At 41.6% G+C, this 24,337-nt stretch overlaps 3 protein-coding genes across 8 annotated transcripts in view; 2 read left to right on the top strand and 1 right to left on the bottom strand.

Moving 5' to 3' along the window:
- arhgef11 (Rho guanine nucleotide exchange factor (GEF) 11) overlaps nucleotides 1-3,256 on the bottom strand; it is a 43,726-nt gene extending 40,470 nt beyond the window's left edge. For all 6 annotated transcript variants that reach the window (XM_072687303.1, XM_072687308.1, XM_072687306.1 and 3 more), the window contains exon 1: nucleotides 1,669-3,256. In XM_072687303.1, coding sequence (XP_072543404.1) covers nucleotides 1,669-1,703 — 35 coding nt within the window. In that variant the 5' untranslated portion in view covers nucleotides 1,704-3,256. The remainder of the gene's footprint in view (nucleotides 1-1,668) is intronic.
- Nucleotides 3,257-8,692: 5,436 nt separating this feature from the next.
- LOC140562869 (myeloid-associated differentiation marker homolog) lies at nucleotides 8,693-17,483 on the top strand. Its single transcript, XM_072688739.1, has 2 exons — nucleotides 8,693-8,777; nucleotides 16,046-17,483. The coding sequence occupies exon 2, from the start codon at nucleotides 16,227-16,229 to the stop codon at nucleotides 17,112-17,114; it is 888 nt and encodes a 295-aa protein (XP_072544840.1). The 5' UTR covers nucleotides 8,693-8,777; nucleotides 16,046-16,226; the 3' UTR covers nucleotides 17,115-17,483.
- A 3,423-nt stretch (nucleotides 17,484-20,906) lies between these two features.
- On the top strand, nucleotides 20,907-22,106 carry LOC140562868 (myeloid-associated differentiation marker homolog). The gene has a single exon (XM_072688738.1). It carries the CDS (start codon nucleotides 20,925-20,927, stop codon nucleotides 21,990-21,992), a length of 1,068 nt encoding a protein of 355 aa, XP_072544839.1. The 5' UTR covers nucleotides 20,907-20,924; the 3' UTR covers nucleotides 21,993-22,106.
- The last annotated feature ends 2,231 nt before the right edge of the window (nucleotides 22,107-24,337 follow it).

The following is a 24,337-nucleotide window of genomic DNA, read 5'->3' as shown; positions in this document are numbered from 1 at the left end:
TGAGGTTTACTACAGTCATAAACTACCCGAGATATCTCCTCAAGCATCTCCATACTTCGGAAAACCTGCAAAAACTCCTTTTCCACAGCATATGATGGAATTTTTGCCCACATGTTGATTCACATGGGATTAATATAACCTCAGGTTATTTTTGCAGTTTGTTTTACAGAAGGTAAAAGACGCCGGAATCTTTACTGACCCAGGCCATTAAAATGACGGACATGGCACACTCGATAGAGCTAAAATCACAGGGAGACTCTGGTAATAGATTGTAGATTTGATCCTGGGCCGTGGCCGGAAGCCCAAGAGAGGTGGCCCTCCCTCTCCCCTATCGTAACTGGCGATTAGTGGACAGTCCTACAAGTGAGTTTAGCTGTCCAGTGATGTTGAATTAGCAGCAACTGGAAAAGAAGCCGTTGGTTTAACTTGGATATAGATATCTAATGGGTGAAGTCTAGCTCGAGTGATGGAGAAGTTGGAGTATCTGAACTGAAAGATATACTTTTTAATAAATATATATTTAATAGTGGCTGAGACATTTAGACTGCCTGTAGGCTGAGTGTGTTTTCTCCATGCTTTGTAGGAACTACCAACTTAACTACCTTAAATCAACCTACTGTACGGTTTTGCTTTTCAGCCTGTTCAGTAAAATTTTATCTATTTAATCTAAATACATAAGAAAAGTCAAAAGTCTTGGTTAAACCTAACACAAAACTTGTGAGTTGGTTGTACAGTTGGGACTTTCTGTCAAAAATCTGCAGGGTGGAGTCTGATGACACACTGGGTACCCACGAGACTCAAGCAGATCCACTATATCCAAACTGAAAAGTCAAAATACCCATCTTTAAATTCTTGGGACATTCAGTACACAACCAGTTTAAAGGTCCATATCCTACATGTTTCCTTTTTAATTATTAATTTTTGCATGACCATTTTCCATCTCTCTTTACCTTTCAGAATGAAACAAGCTTTACCTTTACTGTGCCCTTTAGACTGATAAATGCACCAGCTGTTGGTAAAAACAGACCGGGCTGAAACACTCCTTATAGCTTGAATGGGATGGGTGAAACAGCCAAGTTCGGCTAAATCGACAGATACATGTTTTGGTTTTCTGACACCACAAAAACAATCTGTTTTGCAGACCAGTTCTCTCATATGCACTGTATGGATTGGTCAGCGAAAATGGTATGTCATGCAACATACAAATAAGCCCTAAAAACAATTGCAGTGATTTTTCCTTGTGTGCTGCGAGTATCCATACCAATCCCAGTTGTAGAGGTTGTAGTTTCAGCAAACTAACGCATCTCTAATATGTGGAGAGGCCCAGTCCAGCTACAATGTGCAATAACAGAACCGCAATACTGGTATTTGCTTGTATTGTGCAGCCCTACCTCCAGGTGTGCCCCAGGGCATTCATGTTTTAGCCCTGGCTCTGAGATCCGCGTACCCTAGGGCCCAAAATCAGTTCTGACAGAACACAGCATTCCAGAGTGTAGCATTTCTCCTGCTCTGACAAAGCCAGGAAATAATAACCAGGCTATTTGTGGACTCAGGCTAGGTGTGTATGCACAAAGTCTAGTGCTCTGACCTTCCTGAACAACAGTGCTGGACCTCTGGCCCTGCTGAAAAGCCCCCACTCACCCATTCAGAGACGCATCATCCACATACCTGTCCAGAGTAGAGGTGGGAGGTCGAACACTCATGGCTGCGCACCTTCCGAAGCTTGTCCACTCGTCTGTGTAGCGAAATATGGTTAACGTTCAGTCGTCATCTCATTGAGCAAAGGGTCCGTCTCAGCTCTTCTGTCTCCGGGTTCATTCAACAGCACAACTGTGGGGCAATCTCTGGGGCTGCAGTCAAAGCTTCCTTTGGGACACAGCAATGGTCCTACCACTCATCTTCTCATTGCATTGGAGCGCTGTGGGGTCCACGTTTGGAGGACTGCAGGACAAATGGTCTTACTACCTTACATTTGGTGGAGTTAAAGAAGTCAGTGGCTTTGACTAGATGTCCAGTAGGCCGGTGTTATGAATCTCAGTCCCTCAATTTGCACTAATTATGGATGTGTCAACAAGCTTGGAACAATTTAGCTACCACAAAACAGCCACAGTTATCTGGTCCTGATTTGTAAAAGCACACTTTTTCTGTTGTTAAAAAACTAGAGCTTTCCTGGACAGCCAGCTGGCTGAATGTCACTGGGAACTGGGAGCAGCATACTGGAACTGGGACATCAGCTACAGACTGAACCCCAGACCTCCCAAAAAATGCAGATGTATCGCTACACAGTGATCAGTTACTTAATTAAAGTGCATCCACCCATCAAAGCACCCTTTAAGCAAACATTTTCTTTATCTGTGCTACTTTACGCTACAAAACAAGCCAGCAGTCTGGCTGGCTAGCTAGCTAGCAACGTTAGCTAGTGTTAGCTAGCTAGCTAGCTAGCTCGCTCCAGACTGGCTAGCTTTAGTGGTTAATAATATAAAGTAAATATATTTGCTGAGATACTTGGCTACTTATTTAAAACGTTAGCTAACTTATTCATATGCAACTCTTGCTTTAACACAAACGAAATGCACACCGCTGCACCGCCGATAGTCTGATCAACTGCTGCTGTTGTTGTTGTTAGTGCAGCATTAGCAGCATTAGCTTAGCCACAGAAGGTCTCCCAGTGTTCCAGGCCAGACCGAATCCCCGCTGTCGCGTAAAACAGACGGCCGCTGGTGAGCGCGTCTCCATCGGCCGCACGTCGGTCCAAGCGGTGGCAGCAAGGCCCATGCAAAATGATAGGTTCTCGTTAACGCTGGTTAGCAGCAGATCTGCAAATATTCAAGTTAACGCGAAGGGGATGGAGCCCAACACTGGTAGAAATGACATAAAAATACTAATAAAAATAATAATAATAATAAAAACACTACAAGTCGTTATCAAGTGATGCAATCGCTGGTACAACTCTTCAGATTTTGATAGCCAGCAAGCTTCATCTGATCCTCCAGCTGGTCCATATCAGCTCAGATGCCATTGTCCTGCTCATCCAGCTCTTCTGTCATCTGCTCTGGCTCAGTGTTTCCTAACTGTGCTAGGATAGCTATGTGCCCTCCTGCTGCTGCTGCTGCTGCTGCTGCTGCATTTTAGCAGAAGCGAAAACACAGCGATTTTGCTTGCTTGCTTGCTTGCTTTCTTTCTTGCTGGCGTGATTTCGAAATCATACCACCACAGCCAGCAGCACCACCACCACCATCAGCCGTGGGTTTGTGTTTGGTCAGAAAGTCCGCCTGGAGAGGCGCACAGAAACACGCTCAAGCTCTCCATCTGCTGGCCACGCAGGCTGCACAAGCAGTGGTGTGCAAAGATTTAGACACCCGTGGTCAGATAAGCCAGTAAAAATGACCTGGTTTCTAAAATGCATTGCATTAAAGATTGTTAATTTAATGATGGATTAAAGATTGTTAATTAATTGTTAATTAAACCATAATTGATTATAATTAGTAAATCAGTAAAAAAAAATATATATATATTTATTTGGGGGGTTTCTCCCATTCTTCCTCACACACAGCTTCTTGTTTTGCGAGATTCTTAGTCCTAACCGAAGTCCAGGAGAACGTGAAGGCCATGGTAAAAACCTCAGCTTGATATCGTGTGCCTCCTGATGTAGTCCGTTGTGGATTTTGAGGTGTGTTAAGGAGCACTGTCCTGCTGTAAAGGCCACACTACAGTAACAGTGATGTTTACTTCCAGAACTGGTATCTTTACAGGTATTTAATTCGATCTTTTCTTCCATCTATCAGTGAAATGTTCCTCGTGCCACTGGCTGCAACACAATTCCAAAGCATGAGCCATCCAGTTCTGGGCTTAACAGTTGGAAAAGTGTTCTTTTCATGAAATTCTGCACCTGTTTTCTTCTGGATTGTTATGATTGAAATTGAAATGGTTGCGTCAGGCTTGGTTAGATGTTCCACTGAACACTAAATGTTGTGTAGAGTTTATTCTGATGACTCTTCCATGGTTATAGGTCATATTTGTGCAGGTGTTGCTGCACAGTCGAACAGTGCACCGCCACTCTAGGGCTCTGCTAAATCTTCCTGATGGTCCTTTGCAGTCAAACGAATACGAAGGTTATACAATAAATACAAGAAATACAATAAAAAATACCTGACACACTTTGCTGCTTATAGCCTGGTTGGTGTGGGGCAGCAGATAACACCACTACCTGCCAGGGAGCTACCACACCATGTTGGAGACTGGGGTTCGATTCCCAGTCTGGGTGACTGTGCTGTGCTACACCGATAAGAGTCCTTGGGCAAGACTCCTAACACTACATTGGTCCACCTCTGTAATATGAGTCACATGAGTCAAATGTAAATAGCTTATCTGCTTATAGCCTTCTCCTGTATCTTGGACAGAAATATTTTGACTTTACAGAGTGGTGGGCCGCAACTTAGAAGAGCCCATGGCTGCTAATTGTTTAGACAGGGTTTGATTAGTCAGGGTATTTATAAAATATTAGAATTTTCATCAGCGGGCCTTTCCTAACTGGTGGCCAGATCTTGCCTGGGTGCACTTTTGTATGCACTGTACATCCAAATGTCCGGCCTTTAATATGAATGTATGTAACAGAGCGTATTTCTATTGACTGATAATCAAGGGCGTAGGCAATGCTGAACGGGCAATGCTACTGTTGAAGTGAACATACTGCTGCTGCTTTCACATGGTCCTCAGAACTTCCTACTTATGAGCTTGAAAGTAGGATGTGACTTTTGGATGGAAGCCAGCGGCTGAACGGCCTGGGAACACTGCTTCTTTTTCTTTACTTCTGCTTTTCTGTTGTCAAAAATAGAGCAAGTATATTTACTGTGGTTTGGAGAAGTTGGATGTTGGTGAGATGTGTACGGTAACTGTGTCTGTAACAGGTTAGGCCCTATGCGATGGGCCTAAGAAAGAGTTTAAGGGGTCTGGTCTCTTCTGCCTCTCGTTCTTTGCCCCCCTAGTTGAATACATTGCATGGTGGTACTGTATTTTTTTCTGTATGTGTTATTTGGTAATGCAGCAGATTCACAGCCTTTCATCTGCTTTCTAGTAATTTCTGTCTTTTCTTCAGTCTCTTGCACCATTCACTCTCTCTGATTGCCCCTCCAGACACTGCTTCCTGTTGCTCTCCGGCTACTGAGGCTGCAGTTCCTACTTTCTACGTTGGAGGTCATAGGAACAACATGATTTTTGTGGCTTTAGTCTGAAATAAAATACACACTCCTTTTTTGGTTTGTTTGTTTACTTTGTTTACTGTCATCATCAGCATGTTTATTTGCTGATACTGCACCAAAATAATGAACATTAGATGAGAATAGTTTTTATGCAGAAAGAAGAAACATCATTAGCTTATTTTTATATTAATTTTGGTATTAAAAACACTATATGGACAAATGTATTGGGACACCTGCTCATTCATTGCTTTTTCTGAAATAAATAAAAGACTTGATCCTGCTTTTGTTGGAGTAACTGTCTCTACTGTCTGGGGAAGAGGGCTTTCTGCTATATTTGGGACATTGGGGCATTGCTGTGGAGATTTGATTGCATTCAGCCTTGATTGCAAGAGCGTTAGTGAGGTCAGGAAGTTGGATGATGATACCACCCCACCTCATCATCCTCATCTCCTCAACTCATCCCAAAAGTATTGGCTGGAGCATGAGCCATAATTCCAGAAAAGACATTTCCACTGCTCCACAGCTCAATGCTGGGGGGGGGGGCTTTACGTATACCCCTCTAGCCCACTCCTGGCATAAGGCATGGTGCCAATAGGGTCATATTTATCCATTCTATTGGCAATACGTCTCTATAGGGACTAGACAAGCTGTGTTTGTGTGCATTTGCCCAACTGTGTCAGCAATGGGTGTGACTTACAGTACCCGAATGCGTTCATTAGAAGGGGTGTCTACAAACATTTGGACATATTGTGTATTTTATCTTTTCTTCCTCAGTGCTCATAACTTCTCTCAAACCACATCCAGCTCTTCTTCCAGGTGGTGCAGACCCGGCAGTGTGGATTAGGCCACATTGTGTCTTGCTGTGTCTAAAATGGCCGCTCCCAAATCTCTGTTACATGGTGAGGTCACAGCGTGGTGTCCTCCGTACCCTCACAACCGATAGTAATAACAATGGCCTGGGTAGTTAGCATGCCGTGTATGTTAATAAATGTGAATGGCTAAACTCATTCTCTGAAAATCTCAGAACTGTAGTGTATTTGGTCATAATTATGAATTCATATAGGGTATTATTCCCTATATCAGCCTATATTCATATATTACACCAGATGTGCATTGCAGTGTAGTGTATTGTGGTGTTTTATCGTGACTAGCATGGATGCTTGTGGCTAACATATTAGGTTGTGGTCAGAGCGTTAGATCAGGACACTGTACAACAGCTTCTATTTCAAATACTGAAATTTATAATAGTGAATGCTCTAATAGACAGAATACAGAAGCCCTAAAAGGCTACAAATTAGCATTTTTTGGTTTACTTTTTTTTAGTTATTTTTCTTATTTTATAAATTATTTTTAATTATTAAAATTATTTTTTGTATTAATTTCTTTTTATATAACAATAAAACATTATTTTTTGGGGTTTATCAAGATCACTAATAATGTTTTTAGGCCATATTATTATCACCACATAGCAAACTTTTGTTTAATTTGATATAGTGACATATTTAATAATAGCTTTTTCTTAGATTCAAGGTGATTTGATTTTTTTTTATAAAATTTCCATGATTTCCACTTTTCTATGGTCTGAGATCTCCATGTCTTCCAAGCAAATTGGAGGCTCATCTCAGCAAGTTGCCTTGTGGTGACTTTTGGTTTTTGATAATTTCAGATTTGAAGTTTATATTGTTTTATAAAAAGTGTTTCAGAAGTGTTAAATTACACCAGTTAAAAATGTATGACATATTTTGTTCAGTGTAATAACTTATTGTATTGTAATGCTACACGCTGACCAAACGATGACATGTGTAGTATATTATATGTTAAATAACAAACCTTTATTAAAATAAATCAAAAAGAATGTTTAGTTTGATATAGTTGTATATAAGCTTTATAGTTGTGTGTTTGTAGTTAGTTAAATATTACATCCAATTCCCTCTCCAGTTTGCACACCATTGCCTAGCCAAGCTAAAATAAACATCTGGATTCATTTGGTGTTTTTCTGTGACATGTCTGCATATCTTACACACCTCTTCAGTCTACAGGTGAACATATTGGTGTTATGTAAAGTTATGCAGGGTGTTTCAGCTGGGGCTGCTTTTTATATGAGGTCTAATAAATAAAAGTGCGTCAGTCATAACAGAGTTTGTCTACATCATATCAGTCTTAAAGGCACAGTAACAAAAACAGTCTAATTTTAAGGTATAAAGAGAGGTTGGAAAATAATTACCCCATGCTTAAGTTACTACCCTGACTTTAACAATTAAAAAAAATATATTTTGCCAATCTGCACAAAAACACTGAAAACGCTGTGTTTGAGTGGATGGGAGACCAAAAATTAAATGTTTAAATTAAATTGTATATTCATGTTTTTTTTATTACCCAGATAGGTGTGGACTGGGCCTCTGTTGGGACTGCGGCAGTCCTATATGATGTTAACAAAGGTACAAAATAAGTAAGTAAAAAGTAAAATACATGGGAGTAAAATATGATATTTTTGGTAAATAAACCCACACAAATTGTATCCCATGCTTAAGTTAACAATGCTATTAAAAATGTTTCTTGCCAATCTGCACAACACTGAAAAAAAAAACAACAACAGTGTTTTCAAAAGCCTGGTTGTGTCTGGTTGGATGGAAGACCAAAAATATATGTATAAATTAAAAATATATATGTTTAAATTAAACTATATATTGTTTTTTTTTTATCTGGATAGGTATGGACAAGGCCTCAGCCGGAACTGCTTTTTAAATATGGTAACATACAGGACAGCCGATCAGCCTGAGTTTGTTTACACCATATCAGCATTAAAGGAACGAAAACAAGGAATAAAGAGATCATGTGGGAGTAAAATATAATATGTTTGGTAAATAAACCCACACAAATTTGATTCTAACATTTCAAAATCTAGTTTACTCAAAAATCTCAATCCTTTTCCAAAGCCTTTCTGTGTTTGTGCAGATAAAAGACCAAAAATCTGAAAATATGTATATTTTTTATGTGATCCGGACAGATGTGGACGAGGTCTCAGCCGGGACTGCTGTTAGAATAAGGGATCTGATACAGGGCAGCTGATCAGAAAAACCTGGCGTTAAAGGAACAATAGCAAAAACAGTTCGAATGGTAATTCTAAGAAATAAAGAGATAATGTGGGAGTAAAATATGATAGTTTTGGTAAATAAACACACAGAAATTGGATAAGTGATGTTTGGGGTCGGAACTAAAATGCATAAAAATTGCATATGGCTCCTTTAATTATTTAAAATGTAATTTGAGCTTTTTCCTCCCCCTGTGTGTGTGTGTGTGTGTTGGGCTGAAGCAGAGTTCGTGTATGTGTGTGTGTGTGTGTGTGTTTTTTCTTTCCCAGGCGTGGATCAGCCTCAGTAAGGTATTTAGGCCTGTATTAGGACTGGCAGAATCTGGGGTGAGCTCAGTTCCGCGCCTAATTTGGTAAGAGCTGGGCGTGGATCGAGGTCTGACCGAGTTCCGTTAAGGGAGGAAACATCTGGGAGCGCCCTGACTCTCATAGCTCGCCTCAGTGTTATCAGAAAAAGCGAGAAATAACGCAGTAAATCAGGAGAAAAGGTAAGTTCACATGGCTTTTATTACAGCAGCGCTTAAACGCTTGTTTTTTTTGTACAGTTCTGATCGTAAATGAAGGTAAAGGAGGCTTTCTGAGCTGTTACCCTTCCTTCCAGACAGAGAAAGTCTTTGTTAAAACGGTTTAAACTCCAGAACTGTTGCTTTAAACGTCCATCTATCGCAGGTCTTTCGAAAGGACGTGAATAAATCGGTTTAAATGCAAAGTGAATTATTCTCTATAAGGAATAGCGGTTTGTCTCGGTCCCCCCACCCCCACCCCCCTGACCTCATACGGTGAGAATAACCCCCTGTTTGTTCAGTTGGAGTTGTGGAGTGGTGGGCTTCATTGAAACCAAGGTCCCACTCAGGTCCCATCCAGACCACCCACACCATTTGCTACGTGATGTCTCTCAGATACTTTCAAGGGCAAACCTTATTTGCTACCCTGTCCACCGCCTCTGCACCTCTGAAACCTGTCCAGTGGTCAGAAGTTAGCAGACCCATGCTTCACACGCTGCCACACCTAGGCTTCCTCACCACATCCGCTCAGACGTGCTCCACATATCTGCAGGCCTGCATCTACACGCAGCACTTTCAGTTATGTCAAATCTGCACTCTGCAGTTTATGTACTTTACCCTGAGACACTTTATCTGGACCTTAAGTGTTTTTGCGTGTAAAAGCAGCAGATCGCATCAGAACAGACGCAGGGAAACAGAAATGTGGCATTTTGTCTCTTAAATGATGGAAAAACAACCTTCCTAAGTTTCAATGGAAGATTTTATTCCAGTGTGGGGCAGTGGTGGCTACGGGGCAGTGGTGGCTCAGCAGTTAGAGCGCCGGGCTATCGATAACAGGGTTGTGGGTTCGCAAGCCGCCACTGTTGGGCCCTTGAGCAAGAACCTTTACCCTCTCTGCTCCCCGGGCGCTGGAGTTGGCTGCCCACCGCTCTGGGTGTGTGTATTCACTGCCCCTAGTTCACTAGTGTGTGTGTGCGTGTTCACTACCACAGATGGGTTAAATGCGGAGGACACATTTCGCTGTACGCTGTACAGTCACAAATAAGTGCACCTTTACCTTTTTAATTTAGGAAATTCTATTGGTCCATTCACCATGATATTTTGGCCCCGTTCTCATGGTCAGGACCCCACAGGAGCACTCAAGAGCAGTGGTGTGTATTTAAAAGAAACACTCAACCTGAGAACTATTCATTAAAGTAAAATAATATAAAATATTAAAAAAGTATTCTGTGAGGACAATACTGAAAGTGCAGTTTGTAAAGGTGCTCGAACCCTGTGCAAGCTCCAAGCTTCATGGATGATGCATCTATGCCTCAACGAGGACAGCTGGCTTACAATGGGCTTCTAACTGAGAATCAATTAATAAGTCTGGATTCTCAGGTTAAAAATGTAAAGAAAAAGTAGTTAATCTTCTAAATGGGCCTAATTGTTTGATTTTTCCTTCATTTCTAATGTTTATTGATAAACAAGCAAAAATAATATGATATAATATACAATATATATGTATATGTGTTTATAGAAATAGCTGAATTTAAACTAGAAAGCAAATGATGTAAATATTTATGGCATTTTTTGCAAATGTGCTTCAAGTTTGTTAAGCCATTTTATAAACATACATATATATTGCATATGTCATATTACGTTAATTAATAACAATTTGCTATTCAGACATAAATGTATGTATGATGTAAAATATACATCATCACTGTCACTTAAAAATTGTATCTCCAAAACAACAATTTTACAGAGAAAAATTCAATTAAAAAAATGTTCCGTGGACGTCAGTGTAGAAAATGTTTATTTTAAGTAAATTTAAAGCATTTTTGTTGATCTATTGATCCACTGCTGGTTTCAAATTATATCAAAAAGTGAAAATGACAAAAACTGAGAAATATGGATGATTATACTAGTTTTACCCATCAACTAAATTTAGAATAAATTTTAATGTTAAAGGCTCATCATTAAGAGTCTTTTAGGTGGGTGATGGCAAAGAAAATAATAATATCATGATACACTTTTCATGTAAGCGTTCTAATATTTCTTATCAGCTGCTCTGTGGCCCTGGCACCAAAGTGGTGGAAAGAACTTCCCCTGGGTCTTCAAATGCAGACTGAAGACCCTCCTCTTACACAAGTACTTCTACAGAGTGTAGTGTAGTTTAGAGTGCTGTGGTATCCATACTGACATCTGTATTCAGTAGTATCTAAGCTTAGAGGGATCTTCTGGATCCTAGTTTGTATAGACTAAGATCCAGAAGATCCCTCTAAGCTTAGATATAACTAAATACAGAGGATACTTTTTTGTATCCTCTGAATACAAAATACTAAGGATATTTTTGAGTAAACAGTGAAGCACTTGTGTAAGTCGCGCTGGATTTTCAATGTAAAAGTCTTTATAGTTTATTATATTCTAGATTACTTGATTTCACCTTGTCCACCTGATGTCTTCTGTGTAACATTGATTGCACAGCTGCAAGTGTGAGAAAGGGGGTGTGAGTGTGTTCATGAATGTGATATGTGTGAAAGCATGTTTTACACAACCCTCCATCAGCTCGAGCTCTTAAGAAACATTCGTAGCTGACAAAGCAAGATGACAGTATTGATTTCCTAACTCTGTCGTGTGTGAGATGATCATCACCACCACCATCACCACACCCTTTTAAACAGCAGAGAGCAGAGTGCCATGACTCTAGTAGCTGCTAAATCTTCCTGATAAAGGTCTTTTGCAGTCAAGCAGGGGTTTTCACTTGCCTTTCTGGCAAACTCTTAGCAGTTCATTCAGCAGACCAAGAGATTTTCTTGGTCTTCCAAACCTCAGCTTGACCTCCACCATTCCTGTTAACTGTCATTTGGTAAGTAGTTTATGAACTGAAGAAATTGCTGCCAGAAAATGCATTGCTATCTTCTTTTGTGGGCATCAGTTATCTGTATTTTCAGCTCCTAAGGGGAATCCGAGCTGATTCTTGGAACAAGGTTCTCAGAAAGCTTTGAAATTTGTGCACATTTTAAATGCTGATATTATATTTTAACCCAAAACATAAAAAAAGCATAACAAGGATCTGTGATTTACCACACAGTGTACCACACAGTATACCACATAGTGTACCACACAGTGTACCACACAGTATACCACATAGTTTACCACAGAGTATACCACACAGTATACCACACAGTGTACCACATAGTATACCACACAGTATACCACACAGTGTACCACACAGTGTACCACATAGTTTACCACACAGTGTACCACACAGTGTACTACATAGTGTACCAGTTAGTACACCACATAGTATACCACACAGTGTACCACACAGTGTACCACATAGTTTACCACACAGTATACCACACAGTGTACCACACAGTGTACCACATAGTGTACTACATAGTGTACCACACAGTGTACCACACAGTGTACCACACAGTATACCACATAGTTTACCACAGAGTATACCACACAGTGTACCACACAGTATACCACACAGTGTACCACATAGTGTACCACATAGTGTACCAGTTAGTACACCACATAGTGTACTACATAGTGTACTACATAGTGTACCAGTTAGTACACCACATAGTGTACTACATAGTGTACTACATAGTGTACCAGTTAGTACACCACATAGTGTACCACATAGTGTACCTCGTAGTGTACCAGTTAGTACACCACATAGTGTACCATGTATCCAGTCAGAAAAAGGGAGCAGCAGGATGTTTTCTGGTGGTGTGTTTTTTTTAAATAATGGCAGCATGACTCAGGAAAATGTACTTCACATTCCTTACGCTTAAAGAAGGGGGTGAGAGGAAGAGGTCATGTCCTTCAACATTCCAAGGCATATGGTCTATATGCCTGTCCCACCACCAATCGTACCATTTAAGGAATTCACAGATTTTGAGTGAAGCACAATTTACATATGACAAGGCAGGCAATCGTTTGTTTTTATACGACTTGATGAAAGATTATCTCTCCACTGCTCACGCCACGGAATTCTCCACCCTTTTCCTTGACCAGCGCCACCAGTGAATGAACTGCTGAGAGCTTGCTAGACAGGCAAGCGAAAACCTCTGTTTGACTTCATCATCAGGTAGATTTAGCAGCTGGTGCACTGTTCTACTATGCAGTGATACCTGCACAACTATGGCCTTCATGGAAGAGTCATTAGAAGACATCCTTTCTTGCTACATCTCTGAATCTGCTCTCTCTGCTGGTTCCCAGGGTGCTGTGATGGCGGAAGTAATGAGGTTGCACTGATACAAGTGATCATTGAACATGCAACAGAGTGAGCTGAGGAAATCAACATGGTCCTCTTGCTTTGTCACCTGAGAGTGCCTATCCCACGTACTGAACCTTTCAGATTAGCAATTTAATCAGATACAGATGTTTTCATGGTTATTCTTCTTCTATTTAATATATTATTTAAATGTAAATGATTAGCCACCTAGTTCAATCAGATAGAAACAAGTCTATCCTGACTGACTTGTATACATGGACATATTCTATTCCTAATGAACTATTAATTGGGTTATTAATGGTTGTTATTATCAGGCTGTATGTAAATGTGGCTATTGTATATCAGGTTAGTGGTGTTAAAAGTCTTAACTTCCAGAATGGCACTGGGATCCTTCTGTGATGCTTGTTGTTTTACCATGTACGCAACATGCGCTTGAAAGCGGAGGCAGTTTCTGGTTGTCCTGCATTAAGATACAAGCTACAAATGGCCATGTATGGCTTGAATAAACAGTGTGAGCAGCAGTAAAACTGTATTTCACACTATTATGGTTAAACCTTGGCAGTAAATCCCTGGTTCACATGCATGCTTTATCAACAGTGGCTCCAGGCATGCTGCTAACGTTAGTGCCAGCTTTAGAGAGCGATGTCTTTGTCAAGTTTCGAAAAATGTAACCACACTTGAAAGTGCTTTGACCAATTCCCCAACTGTGTGTTATACATAAACCAAAAAATGGCACTAATTGATTTAACCTGAATTAGTACTCGGTAGTACCAATGCTATTCACTCAGTAACAACTTCGATAACTAACCCTAAAGGGACCCTGAGGAAACAAAAACACTACAGTGTGATAGACATTTTATCTATTTATTAAGTAAAGATACCCAACACCCAGTTTTCCATGTGCAGAAGTGATTGCTTCCTTCCTAGCAACAGTTGGTTACGACTCCTTAGCAGCAATAACTGAAATCAGACGGTTCTGCAGTTGTTTATTGGTGTCCCACAGAAATTTGGCCCACTCCTCCCTGCAGAACTGCTTTAACTTGGTAAAATGTGTAGACCATCCAGCATTAACGGTGCATTCTGCCACAGCCTTCACCACAACATTTCTACAGGGTTTAGGATGGGACTTTAACTGTAACCATCTTAAAAAATGTATCTGTTACTTTTGTGGATCATTGTCTTGCTGCAAATCCCAACCATGCTTTATCTTTAACTAATGGACAGATGACCTGACAGTCCCTTAAAGAATTCTCTAAAACAGATCAGCAGTTCCCTTAATGGTAGAAAAGCAGTATGAGGTTCTTACTTTTCTTCAGACATAATGGGCCCCATGTCTGCCAAAAAGCTCCACTTCAGATTCATCTGTTATTGTGCTTATCTGAGGCAAGAGAGGGCAGCCGTTCCTGCTGTTGTTCTTGGCTTTGTCACTTTCTGAGTGATTTTATGTCTCGCTCTAGAACATTACTTCATGAAAAATTGACTATTGTTCTATATGTTGGAGAATATGACTCTCATTGTTGTTTGGTGGAGCCCTAGAGCCTTAATAATAGCTTTGTAACCTTTTCCAGACCTTTTCCTTTTGTTTAGGTCTTCAGGAATCTCTGGTATCTGTGGGATGATATACCTGACTGGAAGTTAGCTTGCTTTGCCAAGCTTACTCTGATTTAAAGATCCAGAGTGAGATTTAGATTAGACAGGCCTATCCAAGTCCAGTAGAATCTGGGAGGTACATGAAGCCCTCACACTGGTTGCAGATCACTTATCCGTATGTACTCTTCTATCTGGGGTGGGGCAAACACCTTTTTACACCTGAAGACCAGAAGATCAATAGATACCTTGCACAGTGTCAATTTTCCTGCCAGATTTGATTTATACACCACTAAAATCCACTGTAATATCAGATGGAGTACAAAATCAGAAATATACTCTATATATATGTGTAGCTAGGTTCTCCTCTGGTTATAGGAATATCTGCACTCTCAAATATAAATGTGCTTCAAAGGGTTATTTGAGAGAAGAACCACGATTGATTCCATAAAGAAACATTTTGTAAAGGATCTGTGAATGTCAAGAACCTTCACACTGGTACAGACCTTTTAAACCCTTAAAAAAGTTCCTTACACTTATATCTCTTTTCTAAAAATGGTTCTTCCGTGGTTCTATCATTAATAATTATTCATAGCACCTTTTATATTGAACAGTGTATCATTCTGTGCGCTTGCATTGCTTCTCTCCGGAAGTCTTCTGTTGCAATACGTGTGCACTCAGGCTTGTGATACGCATGTTTTCTGCAGAACAGGAGAAAAGCAGAACAGACGGTGCAGTAATTCACATGGGGTTCAAAGGTTCATGTCATGCACAATTAGCAGATTTCTTCCCCCTAGCGGGGAGTTTTAGAATTGCAAGAATGCAAAGGTTCAGCCTAAAATTATATTAAACCCATCCCTTTTTTCAACATGCAGACTAATCAATCAGCCCTTTTATTTTGTCCTGACAAAAGCAATTAAAATGGCCTCTCAGGTTCATTTAAATGGAAAAGCACATTTACTAATTGTATGGAATTGTGTATATAGTACAGAACCCTTTAACCCTTAAAATGTTCCTCACACTTATATCTCTTTTTTTTTTAAATGGTTCTTTTATGGTTCCTGTATGGTTCTTCTATTGTCCAAAGAACCCTTTTTAGCACTTTCATATTTAAGAGTGTATTCATTCGCAGTACATCTACATCCTTTTTAAATAGATGCCAGTATGTCATAGATTATGGTGTCAGAACCCACATAGACTACAAGTTAGTCGTTGAAGATTTGCAGTGGTTTGAGACAGTAACTGATAGGGGCAACATTAAGTCAGTAAGAGCTTCTGAGTGTTGATTTCGGCTCATTTTCGAACAATTGCTCAGCCCTTCAAATAAATAGCATTTTTCTGCAGTGCTAATCTAAGTAGCTGCTGCATGTGCATGAAACACTGTGATATTTTTCTGCCTGCATCTTATCATTCTTTCTTTTCTTCCACGCAGGTCTAAACAAGGAGCTCCGGATTTAACCTTCCAGAGACACAAGAGCTTCTACCAGTTAGGAAAGGAACCGTAGCCACAGCACTGGAGCAAGTTTTCTGGCCGTCAAACTGACATTAGCATAGACTCTCTGACTTAGAAGAAGTTTCTCTCATTAGCATCTATCAGCCCTCCATTTTCCATCATGCCCGTGGTGGTCCTGCAGTCGTCCCGCCTGCTGTGGGCGCGTGTGGCGGCCCTGTTGTTCGCGTGTGTGGCGTTCAGCGTTGCGGCACATGGAAGCTTGGCGAGTGGCACCATGTATGACTGGTGCATGTTCTGCTGGGTGTTCAGCTTTATCAGCACCCTGCTAGTGTTGACAGTGGAGCTGCTTGGCCTCCAGGCTCGAGTACCTGTGTCCTGGACCAACTTTCCCATCACTTTCGCGTGTTATGCTTTGCTGCTATGCCTTTCCGCCTCCATCATCTTCCCCTTCTACTTCCTCAAGGGCAGTCACACCTCCCATGGAGAATACCGAGACCACAGGATCGCCACCACCGTCTTCTCCTGTTTAGCCACTTTGGCCTACCTGGTGGAGGTGAGCCTGGCACGGGCACGGCCCGGAGAAGTGGCTGGCTACATGGCTACAATTCCGGGGCTGCTAAAGGTGTGCGAGACCTTTGTGGCCATCATCATCTTCATCTTCATCAGCAACCCGGTGTCGTACGACGGTCACGCTGCACTCAAATGGTGCCTGTCCGTGTACTGCATCTGCTTTGTCATATCAATGGCCATCGTGGTGCTGTGCGTCGGAGAGTGTACCGGCTGCCTTCCAATCCCGTTCCCCCGCTTCCTGTCTGCCTATGCCTTATTGGCAGTTTTGATGTATCTCACGGCAACCATCATCTGGCCTGTGTTCAAGTTTGACAGCCGCTACTCACATAACCCTCAGCGACCTGTCACTTGCCAGTACGACGTTGGACTTTGCTGGTGGGACAAACTGGTTGCCATAGCCGTTCTCACTGCCCTCAACTTACTGATCTACCTAGCCGACCTGGTGTACTCTGCCCGACTAGTGTTTGTGCGCTCATGAAAGGCGTAACGCCAGTGACTCGATGCGGAAATGCGAACAAGTGAATGTTGCTGAAATGTGCCTGTATTTACCACTGCTGCCTTTAGGTTTCTTCATACTGCTGAACAGGGACAGGAGTAATACTGTGCCTTGTCTTTGTGCTATTTCTGATGTGAAGTGTGTATCCTTGCAGCCTGTACCTACATATATATGTATATCTAACACCAGGTGTGTGCTTTGCCACAGTATTTGATGTTTGTGCATATTCTAGACTGAATGAACAGTTTGGAAAACAGTGTTATACTTGTATGACCTTTTGAACCTATCCAGATGTGAGCTGAAAGTCATGTTTGCTATGGAATTAAGTGAATAAATGTTTCAATTTTTACATATCAGATTGGATCAGATATTTATTTCACACTTACATGGCAGGTTCGGGAAGGTTTGGGAAATTTTTTCATAGCATTTTACATTAGGACATTAAGTTCTCTAATAAAAACAGGAAGACAATTATATGAAAATCTGCAAATCTGATCTAGTAACAGATCTCAACACCACTAAACACTCAGGGCCCTATCATACACCCTGCACGAGGTGCATTGTGAAGCTCATTGCTATCTTACACCCCGCCAACAGTCTATTTTAACACCTTCCGCCTGCGTCGTTGATATAGCAACGATGCTTGCATATATATCTACGCTGATCAGCGTGGTGATCTCGAAATGAGGTGTGTTCAGGTAAGTTTCTGGCGTACTGCTGTCTTGGCACAAAACACACTGCAAACAGCCTGTGCAGATGTCAACAGTCAGACGTTCATTGCTATCTTGCCAGTGAATTGTCAACGCAGGTGTACACCCCTACTTGTTACGCACACATGGACACGCAGCAGTGCACAAACTCATAGCACGCACCAGTTGGCAGCTATGCAACCTTTTACATCAACAATACACAGAAACTAAATAAAAGAACATTATTCATGCAATGCGACATTGAAGAAGCAATCCGCAAAGTCAGACCGCACCTGGCTCTTAAAGGGAACGCCGCTGATTGGTTGCACGTTACACCCAAAACACACCCATGAATAATTAAGAGACTTAGAACATGTACTTTTCCCTTCGTTACGATAGCAAAGACACACTGACGTGCCTTAAATCAAGCTGTGATTGCTAAAATAGGGCCCTCAGTATTTTCTAATTCTGCTTTTTGAAATTTGTAGTTTCCGGATGATCCGAATGTCTGAATCCTGGAGGATGGTAAAAACCTGAAACACATGGTAGGTGAACTGAGTGCGACCATGAGCAGGTGTAGTGATAGATAAGAAGGTGGGTTAGCCTGATTGCTCCAGTGCCAAACTAAAAACAGGACACTAAGAAACCAAGCCTTTGCACTATGTTGACCCTATCTTTGGGAGACTGCAAAGACTGTTTAGATCTGTGGCCACCTTTGCAGAGAATAACTGGCCTCACTCTCTCTGCATGGGTTGGATGGCCCTCACTCTCCCATCACTCAGCAGAATGCTAACCAGTGTGGGCGTCTGTTAGCTAATGTAGAAGAACTGGCAGTTCGTGTTCAGCTATCCAGTGATGTTGTGTTATCATCATCAGCAGTTCCAAAAGATTCATATAACTTGGAGGAAGTACATGACATGATAGCTGTCACCCTCCCAGCACTGTAGCATTGTGTGATGAAGGAGTCCCCCACCCCCTTACAGACCTTCAGACACTAAACATGTCTTGCCTGATCCTGGCTGGAATATCATTGAATTCATAGTTACAATCTAGAATGAGGGAAACGGTGTGTAGTAGCAGCACCTAGAGCAAAGGTTGGTTAGTTGTGGCTGGGGAGCCAATCATAAAACGTGAAGGCACTGTATTAATAGTTATGGGAGGCGCCTCCCATCCCAAAGGAGCCTCAGTGGCCAAGTAAAGCCATTCTATGTGGTGACATTTTGGAGCGAAATGTGAGTATAATGTATTTGGTAAGGAAATAAGCTCATTTAACTGTAATAGAGGAAACTCTATAATAGGGAATTTGTGTAGCTAATAGAATATTTCACTTTGTCTTGAATCTAAAAAAAAAACACGTAAAAAAAAAACTATAACTTAAATGATTTGCTCTGTATTTTGTGTTCACTGGTGATTTTAAAAAAATCTCTTTAGATTGTACCAGAGATTAATTTTCTATTCAAGGTTTCGTTTTCTTTGTTTCTGGAGAATTGAAACTCTGCTTCACTGAACGCATCCAAAAGGACTTTGTCCTGACTGACTTCCTTAACTGAGAGCTTTTTGAGGGATCAGGTTGTAAACAGCACATACAGGCTAAATAAAACCCAACTGGAAAAGATAAAGAAAGTGGAGATACAGATTTTTATTCAGTATTAACCCTTAAAACACCTATAGCCCACCAGTGGGACGAAAGCGTTATTGCATTATAACTTTTAGCTGTTACCAAAGAATAGCCCCACCAGTTTGTACAGACATCCCTGTAGTTATTGAGTAATACACCGTAGTGTGTAATAAGCCTTGGAGTGTTCAGGGGTTCATATGAATTTAATAACTCTCACAATGCTGAAATGAGGCTCATCAGTAAAGCAGTTCATTGAATTTGATGTTTCCTAGTGGGTGGTTCATCCAAAAGAAGTAAATAGCTAATTAACCCTAAACGGCTAACTAAACAGTGGCAATTGTAACAAACTTAAAAATTAAGGTACTTTTTAGCGATGCCATGGAAGAACCACAACCAGAGATGTGTGAGTGCAAAGAACCAATACATTGGTAAAGAGCCTCTACATCCAGTGAAGGTTGTTTAGACCTTTTATAGGTTCTTCACACTAACACATCTCTGTTGCAAACATGCCTCTTTATGAAACCAAATGGGGTTCTCCCAAGGCATCACTCAAAGATTCATTTAAAGCTAGAACCTATATTTTTAAGTCTCGGATTACTGAGTGGACGACTGTTGGACGACACAGCAACCATCAGCACATTAGTACGGTTTACAAACAACAGGTCTTTGTGGTTGTCATCTTTATGACACTCTATGGCACTCTGTTTTAGTGCCAGGCTGGTTTATTAATGCCAATGTTTGTTATTAACCCATGTTTACGATGTAATACCTAATCTTCTGCATATTTACAGCTCTGTAATCTATTAAAGCTAGTACAGAAAAGGGCACAAATAAAGTAGTATGCACAATTTGAACACCGATCAGCCATAACATTAGTCTAATATTGAGTAGTTCCCCCCTGTGCCACCACAACAGAGCCGACCATTCGAGTCATGGACTCCACAAAGTATCTGGCACCAAGACGTTAGCGGCAGAACCTTTAAGTCCTGTAGGTTTGAGGTGGGGCCTACATTAGCATCAACGAGGCCACGGCCCTGTCACCGGTTCACTGGTTGTCTTTTCTCTGAGCATTTTTAAGGGGTACTGACCACTGCATACCAGAAAAATCCTTACTAGACCGGCCTGAGGTTTTGGAGATGCTCTGACCCAGATGTCCGGCCTGATTTATCCACCCCTTGACAGATGCCACTGTAGATGAGGATAATCACCTCATCTGGCAGTGGTATTAATGTCATGGCTTTGTATCAATGTGTTAAACAAGCTCGGAAACTCCTTATTTCTGTTACAGCACAAAGGCATGAAAATACAGGGACACCAAAGTAATCCATCAACATCCTGCCCAGCTTTTCCAGGTTTCCCAGGGCACGCTCTGAAGATCCCTATTTCATCAGATGGTGCATGAGAAACGCCAGTGTTGAAACAACACATACCCAACTGCCTTAACGTCCATAGAAGCTGATCCCAGATCATTTTGCTGGATTCCTCATGGCTTATCTATACTGGATGCGTCTGGCGGCTCTGGTGAGCTCTTGTGTGACGTTTGGCCTGGTAACACATGCAGGAGGACTGGATGGGGAAGTTGGCGCATGGTGCATGTTTTGCTGGACCTTCAGCTTTGCTGGCACTCTTTTAATCTTTCTGGTTGAGTTATTTAAATTGACGGAGTACATCAAGGATCCCTGGGCCAACTTCCCGGCCACCTTCTCCAGCTATGCAGCGCTGCTGTGTCTCTTCGCCTCCATTATCTTTCCCCACAGCTTTCTGAAGGCCCACCAGAACTACGACGTACACAACCACCTTATAGCAGCCACAGTTTTCTCATGTCTGGCCACTTTGGCATATCTGCTCGAGGTTTGGATGGCCTGGGTGGAGTCAAAGTGCTACATGGCCACGACACAAGGCCATCTACTGGTGTGTCAGACCTATGTGGCAGGGGTCATCCTCTACTTCATCAGCAATCCAGTGTCATACACGGACCAGGCGGCTGTGAGGTGGTGTATGGCAGTTTATTGCATTTGCTTCATCTGCTCAGTGGCCAGCATCATCAAGATCGTGCTTTGTAACCTAGAAGAACCGAGATGGCTAAAACACTTCAATCTGTGTGCTGCCATCATGTACTTCAGTGCTGTCGTCACCTGGCCTGTGTTCAAATTGAACAGCCACTATCCGAGTCAAATCTACCCACCCAATTCCTGCCAGGAGGGTCTAGGATTGTGTCCGCGGGGCATTTTGGTAATGGTGACTGTGCTGACTTTCCTCAACTTCCTGCTTTACTCATTTAGCTTGTGTTGCTTCTGCCTCTCAGTCTCAACGACTGAACGACAGCAGTACTTAGTGCTCCCAAGCACATCTGCATTACCAGCCCTGTGTCCTGCACAGCTGACAACAGATGACCAGCAACACTCCTCAGATCCAAGCGGACGACTCCTCGGAGACCAGAGAAGACACCCACGCAATTACCAGAGCCTGAACCAACACGACTTTCTGAAGTCTGAACCAAATGTAGTAGTGTGTGACGCTGGCCTTGTCAGTCAGATTTATGTAAGGGAATAGACGAAGAGGTGCAGCTCAAACATAAAACAGGTGGAATTACTATCTTTATTAATTATTACAAATTATTAATAATGTGCTAATGTATAAATTAATGAATTCTAATGCATTAAAATTTCAGTAAGGGATTATGTAAAAAATTGCACCATTGATAGGCAAGTTGTATTTCTTTTGTGACCATTAAATTTATGTGCCATTATGGGAAAACATTGAAATATTCACAAAAATAAACACAAAAGGTGTGTTTTGGGCATAACGTGCAATAAACCGATCAGCCAGGTGCGGAGGTACTTTGGAGAATTGCTATTTCAGTGGTGTAAAGCGGGGGTGTACGTATGTTGAACTGCACACACCTGTGTTGACAATTCACTGCCAAGATAGCAACGAACATCTGACTGTTGACGTCTGCCTAGGTTGTTTTCAGTCTGTGGAGCTCCTGTGTTTTCCGTTGCCAAGACAGCAGTACCGAAAATGTACCTGAACACACCTCATTTCGAGACCACCGCACCCATCGGCGTAGATGTATTCACAAGCAGCGCTGCTATTTGAACGACACAGGCGGAAGCCATGAAAATAGACTGTTGGCGGGGTTTAAGATAGCGATGAGCATCGTGACGCACCTTCACAGGGTGTAAAATAGGGCCTAATGTAACAATTGTCCCTTAAAACAGCAGAATCATAATGATGCTCCACTGACTGTAACAGGGAGAATGGCCACGCTACTACTGACCTATGGAACTCTGGTGGAGCTGCAGGAGACCTCTCTCCAGAACTGTGTAGAACCGCGTAACCTGAGTCATATTAGTGTAAAAACCTGCAATATTGCTCAACCTTCAAGGTACATATAGTTCATTAATACCCATTAATACCAAAAAATGTACAGCTGTCCTTGAGGGGAGCGCTCAAAGCGTGATTTGCATTTATAAAAGTGGTGTTAAAGAAAATTACACAAACAAATGTCAGTTCACATAATGTTGTTTAAGATATCTGTGACAATGTGATACAATAAACATTTACCCCCCCCCCCCCCCAATTGTGCTGGTGATGGCAAAATGACCCCTCTCCTCTCCTTATTAAATATCCTATGAGATATATTGAAGGCAGTGAGACAGCAATATAGATTTTTTTAAACGGTGCAGCTGTAGTTCTCTATAACTGTCATGCCTGGTCAGACGTGGCAGTGAAAAACCAGGAAACACTTGCAGGGATAGGACGATGCAAGACTTTAATAAGCACAGGTAGGGCAAAACAAAACGAGGTTTACAAATAAGATGGGATAAACCAAGACAGCAGCAACTAAGGGACAAAACCAAACAATACAAACTTGACAAATCAGGCTGGACTTTAACAAAACAACAGGCAGGGGACTGGGAAGAGTAAGGAGCTTGGGTATACTAGAAATTAACAAAAACAAAACAGGGCAGGATAAACGACAAACCACTGAGCCTAGCTGAGGAGGGGACAGGGGCATAAGGAGAACAGAAAACCACCTGCAACGCCTGGGTGATAAACAGGGCCGGGATATTAATAACAAAAAGCCACAAGCCGGGCTTGGGCGTACACAAACAGAAGCACAACAAAAAAACGTGAAGCAACACTTCAGATAAGGACAGGGATATAAATAAACCTCCACACAATGATGAATACCTAAACGAAACCAAAGAGGCAGGGAAAGTACCAACAGTACCATAAGTACCAACAAAACACCAGGACACCCAGAGAAGTAAGGGCAGCTTTACCGAAGATAAACAGAGCACAAGAGACATAGCAATGAAGGACACTACTTGAGCAGGCTGTGGAAATCGCTGAACCTAGGAAGTTTTAGTGAATTCACGGCAACCAGTACATGATGGCCTAAGGCTTTTATAGCCACCGTCCCAGGTGTTAGGCATGAGGTTATCGAGGGGGAAGCGGCTGCAGTGCGCATGCTCAGCCACTCTTCAGAAGCTTGGCTCCTGACAGGGCTCATGGGCGGAGCCCTGGGATTGCCCTGGGGAAGAGCATGAGAATGAGGCCCTGACATGGTGCAAGTTAAAATCTGCAATACTTGGATGACAGTGGGATTTTGTTGGCCTTATGGTAAATCTTTCACAAAACCCAATAAATAACCCATAAATAAACAAACAACAAAACATTACTTGAAAATATTGTTGCCTAGTGCTCAAAAAGCCACTTAAGCCATTTACTAATTTTGCATATACCCATTTACTCATCTTTCCACATTTTTAAAATGATAAGGACTTTGGCATCTCATTGTAATGTTGCTATTTTGAAGTATATGAAGTCATCATTATTTAACATTTCGGCTACAAGAGTTCTTGCCAAATCCACACTTATGCTTAAACTCC

The sequence above is a fragment of the Salminus brasiliensis genome, chromosome 9 (genome assembly GCF_030463535.1).
Source record: "Salminus brasiliensis chromosome 9, fSalBra1.hap2, whole genome shotgun sequence".
Taxonomy (NCBI): domain Eukaryota; kingdom Metazoa; phylum Chordata; class Actinopteri; order Characiformes; family Bryconidae; genus Salminus; species Salminus brasiliensis.
Note: the sequence above shows the minus strand (reverse complement) of the source record. Positions and strands in the feature narration are given on the sequence as shown.